This window comes from Watersipora subatra, chromosome 2 (assembly GCF_963576615.1).
Source record: "Watersipora subatra chromosome 2, tzWatSuba1.1, whole genome shotgun sequence".
Taxonomy (NCBI): Eukaryota; Metazoa; Bryozoa; class Gymnolaemata; order Cheilostomatida; family Watersiporidae; genus Watersipora; species Watersipora subatra.
The window spans coordinates 11,005,459-11,019,051 of record NC_088709.1 but is presented as its reverse complement, the minus strand read 5'-3'; the positions used below and the strand labels follow the sequence as shown (position 1 = coordinate 11,019,051).

Below are 13,593 nucleotides of genomic sequence, written 5' to 3'. Positions count from 1 at the left end.
GTAAGGCGAAGAGCCTATAGCCTTGTGTAGCAGAACTGAATATGAAATATGAGCAACACTCAGGCTATCCAAAGTTTGACAAAATTGGTATTTGACCAACCTATTTAACGCTTCAAGGCCAACCTTGTACACACAAGCAGGACCCCGGATTCTAGACTGTATTAACAACTCTCAATCAACTGTAAAAACACTTAGGGTAGCACAACTCCTTTTGAACTAAAAATCATTCTGAAGCTCTTAGCTTGAAGAACTCAATGAAAAAAAAACAGAAATTAAGTAGAGGATATAGTTTCATTTTATAATCTTTCAAAAAGGTTGTACTTTAGAGGCAACTGAAAAATATTATGATTGCAATACGCTGAGTCTGACATTGTGTGTATATTTGTTATGAATAGAAAAACAAATAGTTTCAGTATAAAACTTTTGTCGCTGAAAAGTAGAGGTTTTCTAGCTTTGTCTATTTTTGAGCCATTATTACTGAGCATTTTAATCAGTGTGACATTAGAAGCTAGTGTTCTGTCGGCAGCCATTGTTCATTTCTTCTCGGTTAGAAGTGCCCCCAGATTATTGGTGATATCTAAAAAACTAGTAGTCCAATCAATTTGAAACTTTGAAATTATACTGGAAACATATTACGCACAGAGTGACAAAAATAACCAAAAGTATGGAAAAGCAAAGCAGAACTACGCAGCAGAGAATCAGGTTGGAAAACAACTTGCCGGACTATCTCGGGCCAATACCCAGTACACCCGTATATACCCAGTACACTTGTATATACCCAGCACAACTGTGTATACCCAATACAACTGTATATACCAAGTACACCCGTATATACCCAGTACACCCATATATACCCAGTACAACCGTATATACTCAGTACACCCGTATATACCCAGTACACCCGTATATACCCAGTACAACCGTATATACTCAGTACACCCGTATATACTCAGTACACCCGTATATACCCAGTACACCCGTATATACCCAGTACAACCGTATATACTCAGTACACCCGTATATACTCAGTACACCCGTATATACCCAGTACAACCGTATATACTCAGTACACCCGTATATACTCAGTACACCCGTATATACCCAGTACACCCGTATATACTCAGTACACCCGTATATACCCAGTACACCCGTATATACCCAGTACACCCGTATATACCCAGTACACCCGTATATACTCAGTACACCCGTATATACCCAGTACAACCGTATATACTCAGTACACCTGTATATACCCAGTACACCCGTATATACCCAGTACACCCGTATATACACAGTACAACCGTATATACTCAGTACACCCGTATATATATCCAGTACAACCGTATATACCCAGTACAACCGTATATACCAAGCATACTTGTTATGCTTCTTTGATCAGCGTACGATGTAATATAGGAACAATTGAAAACAATATCATGATTTTAACACCCAATCAATTGGGTGTTAAAATCGTGGTATTGTAATATAATCATTTACAGGCTCCTTGATTTAGTTATCACTAAATTAAAGAGTCAATGATAACCAATTTTAATAAATCTTCCCATGGGCAAAACTCGCAATATGATGGTTTTCTCAGACAGCATTGAACTTCTACATTACAAGATTAGTGCATAACCACTTGTGGTTTTAGAAAATTCTGAAGTTAGACACTGTATAGCTTCAATCAAGCACTGATACTTATTTTATACCTCGAAAAGTCTACTACCAGAATTATAGCATAAACTATTTGTCACATTCAAATTTTGACCCTCCTTTTTATCTTTTACTATTAAAAAAAGGACAACTAATGTCAAAAAAGGTAGCTAGGCAGTAATGTATTGCTGTACTTTCATTACTTTACAAGTTTTGTTGGACCGAGTACCGTGTGAGGTTTGTGACAGAATATTTCTCATTTGTAGCAGGAACAACAAACTCTATCTCGACTTCTATATCTACTGCCGTAAATACTGCTGAACCAGGAGAACTCTGTGGAGAGGAGGTCAACTGCGGAACTGGTAGCTGCGCTGTCATTTTTGGCCAGGCCGCATGTGTCTGCCCAGAAAACCAAATTTTCACTGGTTCAACTTGCACTGGTATGCCTCATCAAGTATTATCTACAGATAACTAGTATTACATCACATTCTTTGTCAGAAGGCGAGTGTCAGACTCACTAGCAGATTGTATGAGCATTGATATCTAGTTGCAGTTGTCATTGAATTGTACACCTCCCACAAAGTTGTTGCTCATTGGTGCTTATTTATGTGGTAAACCCACAATTAGTTCTTGTTTAGTCTCAGTCACACTGAGTTCCTCTTGCAGTGGAGTACCTAAATTGTTGAAGTGAACTGAACAAAGACTACTCAAACATTGCTCACACTGGCTTTGACTTCAACTTACGCATTTATAGCAAAAAACTCTATACGCTTATTATTTGTATGTACTATATACATTATCATAATTATTAATTAATTATATTTGTATATATAAAATATGCAAAAAAACCAATGCATATTTCATGTACTTTATGAGCTAACTATATTTAGCATACATAAAGCCTGAGAGTACCTCTACTTCTTTGTGAAAGGTAGTTAAATTGTGGTAGAGCATGTGCCTCTGATATCATGTGTGACAGTTCCTTAGAATTTAGGTGAAGTTTCCTTGTTAGCAAAGTTTGCTCAGTTTGATAAGCAGTTAACTATCTGCTTTACAGCAACTCAACAACATGCATACCTTCTGCCTGTCTCATACAATAAATAGATGATATGATTACAAATACCAAGTTTCCATACAGCGATACCGTAACGACAGGCCCCCATGTGGTGCTGAAATTTCAGCATAGAAACAGCTGTGTTACTCTCATTCTGTCATGATTCAGTGTCACTGTTTGGGAGCGAAATACCTTTGCGATACGCCATCCTTGTGCAATAGAAACGGCTTTAGTGACCAACGGCGTCATGCTTATTCGTGAGCATAGATCTCACTTTCCTTCTCATGAGTAGACATATGCTTTGACTTAAGGCATCATACAACCGGCGTTCTACTATAGCACTATATGTAAACATGATATGCTTGTCGGCCCATCAGAGTGCTTCTACACTGGTGCACCTGGGAGTCGCTATACTATAGCTGCCTGGAAACTGAATACTAGTTTTATATTCGTGTAGCACCATCTTAGTAATTATCGCATAGCATGCCCCATTGAACCATATTGTATACCATATTGTATTCCACTTACCATATGATATGATGAACCTTGTGGTTCTTCACATTAGGTGTAGTATGTGTTGTTAAAGTAATGTAACAATATAATTCATACCATATCATACCATATCATACCATATCATACCATATCATACCATATCATACCATATCATACCATATCATACCACTTCATGGCACACCAAACCACACTGACAGCAACTTACTGTAACATACTGCACCACAGAACTACATAAACAACCATACATAACCATGCACAATTGTGTAGTGCCATGCACTCATACAGCCATACAAAGCTATAAAGAGCCATAAAGTACTGCATTGCACCATATAGCGTCATACCCCACTATGCACAACCATAGACAACCATTCGGAATGATACAAAACTATACAGAATCGCGCACAACACTACTGGATCATACAGAATTATACAGAGTTATACAGAACAACACACAACTATGCAGAACTATACACAACCATACTAAACTAAGCAGCCTCATAGTGTTCATGCTAAAGTGCACTACATCACATCACATCACAGCATACCAACCATACCAACCATCACCATATTACACTGTACCACACTAATTCAGCTAAGTAGATTTATGCTGAGAACATGATGCCTAAAAAGGACACCAACTATTAAGCAATGTGCGCTTAATAACTTAACCTTTCTGATCTATTCTGACCTATTTTGTGACCTATTCTGTGACCTATTCTGTGACCTATTTTGTGACCTAATCTGTGAACTATTCTGACCTATAATTCTGTGACCTATTTTGCCCTACTTTGATTTCTCTGGTTGATGCTCAAAAACTATAATGAACAATTACAGACTAGGAAAAACCTTTTTGTCATATATAATATTACATTAGCTTACAAACTGTACATTTAACTTTTACCACAAACTAAAGATTGTGCAATGTACACTAGCGTGACACACTGTATCAAGCTGCAACATCTTATCATACCATATGATGTTGAAAGTTCATGAAAACGATCTGTAGCCTAGTGAGATACCAGATCACGTATTAGTGCACATTATTATTATATTATTATGTTATTATTTTTATTATAGCAGCAAAACTTGATTGATTCTTCTTTAGACCCGATACCTTGCGATCCAGCCACAACTCCTTCCACTCTAGAAATAGGAGACTCTGGCACAAGCAAAATACGAATAGGAACTACAACTGGTTGCCTTAAGTCTCGCAACTATCCCTCTGCGACATACACACCAAATTTATTTGATGAGGTCATACTTCCTGTGCAAGGGCATACAACTCTTCAACTTGTTATCGAGCGCTTAGAGGTAAAGTTATATTGATTGTTGTTTGGTACATGGTTAATGCTTTGAGCTAACCATGTACCAATCAACAAGCTAAGCTGACAGATGCTTACAGCTAGCAATGCACTAACACGTGTTGACCGGTACTCAATCTGTTCTATGCTTCAGATGATTTTATTTTTAAATCATGCAAAAATTACAAACAATTTTAAATAAAGAAAATAGACATCTAAAGATGTTAGAAAAAGTTTTTATCAATGTTGTTGATGAAAGCTGGGTTCAAATTACAACATAGGCACTTACTTTTCAACTCACATGCGAGTACTCATATCACTAACACAATTGTTTTAGCAGTACCTCTGTTTTAGTAGTTCCTCTATTTTAGTAGTACCTCTATTTTAGAAGTACCTCTATTTTAGTAGCACCTCCATTGTAGTAGTATCTCTATTTTAGTAGTACCTCTATTTTAGTAGTACCTCTATTTTAGTAGCTCCTCTATTTTAGTAGTTCCTCTATTTTAGTATTATATCTATTTTAGTGTTGTTTATTTTGTGCTGTGTCAAACCATAGCTTACAGTGCATGCCTTAATTGACACAGTGCCTTGAATTCATTCTGAACTAGCTGTACAGCCAGACAACATCTAAGTTTGTAGAGGAGACAATAAGCATTTTTGTAGGTAAGACAATACCAAGTTTACCTAACCATGCAGTAATTACTATAACAATTGTTAGATGGTACTTAATGGTGATTATCCAACAGTTTTAATCTAAAACTATGCAAATATTTGATAAAAATCTGTCTGAACATTTTTATGTCTGAACATTTCTATATCTGAACATTTCTATGTCTGACCATTTCTATGTCTGACCATTTCTATGTCTGACCATTTCTGTGTCTGACCATTTTTGTGTCGGACCATTTCAATGTCTGATCATTTCTATGTCTGACCATTTCTATGTCAGACCATTTCAATGTTTGGACATTTCTATGTCTGAACATTTTTATGTTTGACCATTTCTGTGTTTGACCATTTCTATGTCTGAACATTTCTATGTCTGACCATTTCTATACCTGAGCATTTCTATGTCTGACCATTTCTATGTCTGACCATTTCTATGTCTGACCATTTCTATGCCTGACCATTTCTATGTCTGAGCATTTCGGTGTTTGAACATCTCTATCTTCATTTAGGCTTTCTCTTTTATGCGTGTATATATCAACAACTTAATTAAAGTTTTCCAAAAACATTAAAAACACATCTGACCATAGTAGATGCAGCAGTAACAGTATCTAGTTCACAAGGAAAGTATTATATAACAGTGATACTGAAACATGTAATACTAAGAATTAAAACTGTGCGATTATTGTTATTTACAGTAACTTAGAAAACCTTAAATTGTGTCAGGTCAGGATTACAAATGCATGTCAGGACTTACAAATGCATCGGCAGGTTTTACAAATGCATCGGCATGTCTTACAAATGCATCGGCAGGTCTTACAAACGCATCGGCAAGTCTTACAAATGCATCAGCAGGTCTTACAAATGCATTGGCAAGACTTACAAATGCATCGGCAGCCAGCAGCAATTATTATATACACTTTTTATTCATAAGTAGCATTAAGCAGAGTGTCACCCAAGATTTTTTCATTTTCAATCAGATAGAAATTCTGATTAAATGTTGATTCGCAAATTACTACACTGTTTCCATGACAACAGTCCATAAACGAGTTTATTGAGAGAAAATGTTCTTGATGCACACGAAGATGCATTTTTGAGTTTCCACTCAAATGTGTGTTTAAGAGGCTGATTCTCAAGAACCACACGTAGTTTTGAAACCAAATAATTTTGATGATCTGGCAAACAATATGGAGCATATGTGTGTGAAGTTTCGATGAAATCGGCCAAAAACGTGGAAATGCGCAGTGATTATGCAGACAAACAGACAGACACCCCACACAATATTGTTATTGTCACTTAAAGTTTTATTCATATTCATAAGAAGTTTGTGCCTGTGAGTGCTCATCAGCAGCTTTTAAAACTTTGGGTGAAAATAGGATAATTTGCTTCCCAGCCATTTTAAAAACTTTCTGTCTAGACACGGGATTCAGCGACCGACTACATAAAGTTTCAATGAGAATTGGACAGTAATATTCTATGTTTACAATCACCCATCAGTCAATATAGTATTTCTGTTCTAGTCATTGGTGCAACTTTATAGATAATTTTATTAGCTTATTTCGAGCGAGTCTTTGAACCTGTCCACTTGCTGGCGAATGAGAGATTGTCACATTTAGAAAAAGGTGCAATACATATTTTAGCAATCGTTTGATCAAAATTGTTATTTTAGACTTTGAAAATACAAACTTTATAGAAACCTTTTGTGACAAACACAACAAAGTTTGGAGTTGCATGATACATTAGGAATGAGGTGAATTGTTTGCTTTCATCTATAAAGTCAATATTGAATTAAATATACATTCTAGACTTTTATCTAGCATTGTAGTAAAAATATTACTAAAACAAAAATATTAAAACATAATATTATATTTTCCTTTGTGTGGCTGTATTCAAAAACCTGAAATGAGTGACCTAATTAAATGAAAGATTTCTCCATTAACTGTCAGTAAACACCCTGTAAAAGTTGATGTTGGAAGCTAAAGAATATTAAATATTCTTTATTAAATTGAAGTCCTACAGTTCATGCTCATGAACTGTAGTTATTCCTTGATATAACTCGACAAATTACTGTGTTGTAGACCCAGGCAGCTACTGACACTCCCCTTCTGCTTGTCAACACATGCCGCAATGACTTTCTCTTTGTCAAGGGACAGCTTTTCTGTGGCTATATAACTCCCGAAGATAAGCCAGCTCTAAGAGTTATAAGTGTAGCTGGTTTAGAGACTATCACTATGGGATTTGTCTCTGATTCACAGAATGAGTTCGCTGGCTTTTGATGAGATGGGTTTTGGTTTAACTTCCTCTATAATGCTACCACTTTTTAATAATCTCATTTTATGGTTGGCGGTTAGTTTTAAAAATGACTAGTGATTAATTAGGTGGGTGATGCATCATACCCCCTCTATCAGTGCAACACAGACCAAGTTCTTAGGCTGTTGTGGCTAACTGCTATCTTATTCATGTGTAATCCTTGTCATCCAGTATATATATATTATTTTTCCAGTTGCCAAAGAGGCTATAAGTACAGTATTTTTTACAAAACTTGAAGAGCTAGGCACAGAACTCCATTAGGTGCTGTAATAAGGAGCATGTATTATATTTTTTGCACAGTGTAAATTCATGTATTTACAACTATAGGTTATACATTATGACGTGAAAGAGTCTATTGCACTCAAAATAATTCGAGTAAAAAACTTGATCAAAAATCTTTAAGGAAAAACTGATTGCACTAACAATAATTCTACAAATGGAAATAGTTCCGACTTTTTGTTTGATGTACTGTACATAATAATAGAATAATAATTTAATTAATTGCTTTGAAACCTATCACACTAAACAATAAAAACAAAGCCGCCAAAGATTTTGCAGCAGTTGCAGAAAAATTAGCCTGGTAACCTACAAATGTATAGAAAATAGTCTGAAAGCTTCAAGATGGTTTTGTTACTCAGTGTGGTATTGATGTACAGTACATGGAGTGTGGTATTGATTGCACTTCAAATGTGGTTAGCAAGCTATTCCATTTTGATACTAATTATATCTCAAAAAGTAATAAAGCTTTCACAGAAGACTTGAGAAGTTAAAACAATTAAAAGTCAGTCTAAAAATGAATGGCTCATCTCGATTCAACTGTGAAACTTCGCTAGTGCTTTTTGAAAAGGGATCATCATATATTCTCTACCTTCACGTGTATCTTACTAAATATAAGGGCGTTGACCTCGACGCACGGTGCCATGAATGTGTTGATGAAGAGGCTAATAAATCTAAAAAATAAGAATGGAAGACAGTAAGATGAATGGAGTTATCTTCTACTTGACAAATTATTAATTGCCATAAATCCTTGTGGATAAGCCGCGCCTGTGAACCTAAAAGTTTGCTGAAAAATTTGGGGTGTGGCTTAAGTGCGATCTAAAAATTATACATGCACCTGTAAACTTCTCACTACATTCGAGGGTAAGGTAGCCTTTGCCAAATGCTGGCAAAAGGTTAAGATAATATTGGCTGACTAATATATCGTAGCCTGCCAATAGCAGGTTGGGGTTCGATTCCCAAAACGGGCCACTGTTGGCGACAAGAAAAACATCCAACCCTATAATGCTTTCTGCAACTGGAATGTCTTTGGCAATCGAGGCCCTCTTGCCAATAAACTCAAACATGTCTAGTCGAGACCATAGAGGTGTAGTTTGTACAACAATACTCTTAAAAACACACACAGCCTCTGCTTGCAGTGAGCTAAGCAGGCATCATACGTGAACTTCGACGAGTTTCTCACCTAATATAATGTCTCATATCTGAAAATCGATATACAGTACATGCTAAACAAAAATGCAATCTATACTAAAATGAATACATAAAGCGTTTTTATAAAAACATTACGAGGAGTTTTTTTTTATGCTTATATGCTATATTGGACTATAATCACAAGAATTGAGTTTGGCCATTACGTCCCTAATTGAAGCTTTGTTTCAGGGGCAATTTCTCAAAGCATTAAATACAAATAAATGCAAAACAAAGTGAATTTCACACTTTTACCACAAAACTTGTCATTGTATAAATATGCTTCAACACACCTTTGGCAACACAGAAGATTGATTTGCATGATCTTATAGCAGGGTGTGACGTGCCATATATGATTGAAGGTCACACAGGCTATAGTACATCCCCAAAATAGAGCCATAGGCACTGCACATATAGTGGTTAGTAGTAAGTAACATATTTTCTTGCTACCTGCAAGTAGAATAAGAAAACTTTGAACTATAAATGTGATAACATAAGCAAATGATAATAGGTTACAAGCCCTTGCTTGACTATTGAAGTCGTGCTATTTCAAGACGAAAATAGAGAGAGAGCACAACTACAATTTTTGAATGCTAGTTGACACCGAAACTCACAAAAACCTGTTAAGGTCAGGTTTGACTGTTTTATGTCTCTCTAACAGTAAACTATTATAGTTTTAAAAGAACATTATTTTAGAGTTTGACCATTTTTAAGTATATGAAAAAAATAAATATGGAAGCTAAAATAGAAAATACTAAATTTTTTGCAAGGAAATATTTTTCAAATAGATTTGAAATGATTGGAAAGATTTTCAAATTAATGAAAAAGTAACTAATGTTTTATGTGATTTACATGAAGTCTATATTTTTGCAATTTATAAATACATGTACAAGTGCTAGTACCCTCTTAGTCTAGCAAAGCTGTGATAAATTGTCAGGCATGCTGACAAAGCGGAGAGAATAAGTATATCCACAATTATCCGGAAATGCTGGAAAGTGGTCGATTAGTGCAGTTGTTGTAGCGTTGAACTGACAAGATTTTGAATTTTGTACAGCGCAATCTTTTTTTTAACCTCTAATCCTAGCTTTGGGTAGACAGTTGAACTCTTTTAGTATAGTAAAGACCAGCGCCCGAGCAGTCCAGTAGGCCTTAAGAAATCGTTATTTGTAATAACTATAATAAATGGGATTATTCTGCAACACTAATGGGTGGTTGATTGATGCAACTGATTGGTAGCACTGAGCTGCTAGGTTGAAAGTTGAGAGCTCGAATCCCATACGGTGCAATCTTTTTTTTCAACCTCTAATCCTGGCTTTAGACAGATGGACAGCTCTTATTACTAAGACTAACCGAATGTCTAGCGTTGCACGGGCATTAAAAACAGCTTATAAACAGTAGCAGGTACTGTAAATGTAGTTGCCATTGGCTAATTTGGGTAAGCTACTATCTGTATTGCTAAACTTACTAGTAATAACTGTGTAATGCAGAGTTGCTATGCAATTTTTAACTCAGATAATGACTCGTATTGCCAAATGAATTCATTGTATTTCATGTAGCTTAATAGGTTAGCTTGTTGCCTTGCAAACGAGAGGTTCCCAGATCAAATCCTCTGTAACATGGATTTTTCATTGCTAGATTTTAATTGCTATAGCTGGACAGATATCGAATACTGAACGACAAATTTTGAGATTTATAGATTATATAAATAATTCTATAAAATAGTCTACATATTAATATTATTTTTTTAATATCAAGAGACGAGGCTTTTATAAAGAGTTTTTTGTCTTTCACAGTAATTCTAAGAATGATAATAATAATGATAATAATAATTGTCATTTAATTTTCTTATCTGGCTGGAGCTTTATAGTCCTAGTGGTTGTAATCAAACTACAGTCATCCAAGGCAATGGTAAAAAAGAAAGACTTTGTGTGAAGAAATGAAGTTAAATTATTTTAACTGCATCATTAGAAGTTGGCCAAAAGACTTTGTAGCAAGTGAATCAACTTTTAAATTAGTTCAGGCACCTGTGAAAACCTTGAAGGCACAACTCCAAACACAGTCTGCAGAGTGGGCTCCGTCCGGTTCCCCTATCATGTCTTCAAATAGCACCTAATGAGAAAAAAATGAATGACCAACAAAAGGATAGAAATACACTTTAATACAAAAAATACATCAACAGCATGAAGCAAAGCAAGAACCTCCTAAGTGCATTCAGCATTCTGAACTAGCAAACAGACAGTCCAGTGCACTGTGAGTGATCATCATGTGTAATAAGTATGCACGCGATTATTCTTAAATTAAAATGTAGTAAGTTGGGCTGCGTGGTGGAGTGTTTGGAGTGTCGGGCTACAAAACTGAAATCTGAGTTTGATTCTCATGAAGTGCATTATTTTTTTCTGATCTCTAAGGATTGCTCCGGACAGACAGATAGACGGACATGCCTTTTATCGTAGTAAAGAGGTTTTTGTTGGTCATTGATGTTAGTAATTTGAACTGAAAGTTGGCAGAGACACAGGACTGTTGCAAAGAAGTATAACTAACAGGTTAGAAATAAGTAGAAAGATTCACTAACTTCCATATGATTTATCTGTTGGTTTTAGTAGAGAAATCGAGCCAGTGGACACACTGATCTTAAACTAAAATTGGGAGTTCGATGGACAGATTTCAGATTATTATCTTGATCAACAGCACAAAGCGATGTGCTTATCTTTGTGCTAAAGTCAATATTTGCACTAAACCTCAGAAAGACAAGAATGACAAGGAGTGACTTTCATGCTCAAATGCTCCGATGGCTGCTGAAATGCTGCTATGAAATGCATAAGCCCTCAGCATTGCTATTGTACAATGATACTGCAGAAGGATTACCCTACTCCAAAAAGGCTACAGAGGCCGTAATACTCGTATGCCTATAAAAACTTATGTGAAAAAACTTGCTTCTTTCCTTAAAAGTTGGTATGTATCGTTGCTTTTAAATTTACAAGTGAATTTAAAGACAGACATCTAACATGACGATTGTGTTTTATGTTAGATGAAAACTATGTTTTGATCTATGGTTAGTTCAAAAGCTGGACGTTGAAGGTTTCACTATTTGCAATATTAAGCGAGGATAAGGGTCTTGCAATGAGAGCCCGGCTCTTAACAATGATCACTCATACGGGTTTCGGTTGCTAAACATCAAAGAAAGATGCCAGCTAGTGAAGTAGATGCACACAATATCAAGCCCATCTTTGGCAACTTTGGATCTTCTTTGCTGCAAGGTTGCTATGCAAAAATATTTTAGTTAAAGCATTAAATACTATCAAATTGAATGTCAAAAACTGTTGCAGATTTGGAGGAGTGAGCGTTTTATATAAGAAAGAAATGAAAAATAAATTTGAAACCTCCAGCGTGAAAGAAACTTTGCAAGCTGATGCCATGGTAAGTGGTAAACTAATTTCTATGGTTCAAAATTCATAATGGAGAAACAGTATAATCACTGAAAATACTCGGTAGCCTATCTATTTTACAATAAACTAAACTACTATCTATACGCACCATGTGAAAATAAGCTAGTCACAGTATTTTCATACCGTCTGCTGAATGAACGAGTGAGAGCAAACTCAAAAGTTTTATTTTCTCAGTAAGATGAAAGTTTACTTTTAAGATGCAAGTTCTATTGTAACAAAAGAAAAACAATTCTTTGCCACAATTTGCTGAAGTTGATAATAAACAAAATCTTAATAAATGCCATAAAAAACAGCACAAAGAAATAAATCATTCATGTAGCCTAAAACCCTCATTGTAGAATAAATATCTTTTCAAGAGAAATTGGTTTATCAATTAATGCTACAAATATATCAAATCGTAAAGAGCTCTTGAAGAATCATAACAAGACCAACTCAACTGTTACCTTTAAAACTACAGTCTGTAGAATTTGTGATAAAGTTTTACGCATTTTTTTACTCTTAGAAGAGTATGGCCTTTACAATAAGTGTATTATGTAAGACTTGTGTTCATCTATTTTAATAGCAAGATCTGTTTCAGTGTTCATTTGTCATGAACCATCTAATATGCAGTTATACATAATGTTGGATCCAAGGGTAATTTAAACCCAATATTATGTTTCACCTTTTTATTATTAAAGTTACTGTAAGTTTCATTTCTAACTAACCTTCTATCAAAAGTCATTACTGTTTAGACTGAGTAGTAATGATAGACTGAGCTCTAACTGTCACACAGATTTTTTATTCTTACAATAACTTTTGATTCATATAGGTTACAAGTTAATATATATAGAATGTGGACGCCTATTCTCAAAAGACAAACATGTTTTATCACAAATAGTACACTGGCAGTCTGGTGCGTCCCAAAAAATTGCTAAGTGTAATAAGAATGTGCACAATTATGCCATGATGCAGAGAGGTGATTGAATGATGCAGTTAATAGGATGGAATGTGAATATCTTGGTTCAGTTTCTGTGCGGTGCAATCTTTTTTCCTAACGCTCTTAGTTTGGCTTTGAACATATGGATGGACGGTCGCGACTCTTATTATAGTAAATATGCATTGGTTTAGTAAAAAACATAGCACATGAAAGCAGACATCTGTAGGTTCAAATGTGTATTAAGCTACATGTACACTAGCCAATAATCTG

At 35.3% G+C, this 13,593-nt stretch overlaps 2 protein-coding genes across 5 annotated transcripts in view; one reads left to right on the top strand and one right to left on the bottom strand.

The window, feature by feature from the left end:
- Positions 1 to 7,689, top strand: part of LOC137386863 (neurogenic locus notch homolog protein 1-like) — a 29,616-nt gene extending 21,927 nt beyond the window's left edge. For all 4 annotated transcript variants that reach the window (XM_068073046.1, XM_068073048.1, XM_068073045.1 and 1 more), the window contains 3 exons: positions 1,920 to 2,093; positions 4,326 to 4,531; positions 7,266 to 7,689. In XM_068073046.1, coding sequence (XP_067929147.1) covers positions 1,920 to 2,093; positions 4,326 to 4,531; positions 7,266 to 7,463 — 578 coding nt within the window. In that variant the 3' untranslated portion in view covers positions 7,464 to 7,689. The remainder of the gene's footprint in view (positions 1 to 1,919; positions 2,094 to 4,325; positions 4,532 to 7,265) is intronic.
- Positions 7,690 to 7,972: 283 nt separating this feature from the next.
- Positions 7,973 to 13,593, bottom strand: part of LOC137386864 (caveolin-3-like) — a 9,271-nt gene continuing 3,650 nt past the window's right edge. The window contains exons 3-5 of the mRNA XM_068073049.1: positions 10,986 to 11,070; positions 9,255 to 9,411; positions 7,973 to 8,447 (exon numbers count right to left, since the gene is read on the bottom strand). Coding sequence (XP_067929150.1) covers positions 8,351 to 8,447; positions 9,255 to 9,411; positions 10,986 to 11,070 — 339 coding nt within the window. The 3' untranslated portion in view covers positions 7,973 to 8,350. The remainder of the gene's footprint in view (positions 8,448 to 9,254; positions 9,412 to 10,985; positions 11,071 to 13,593) is intronic.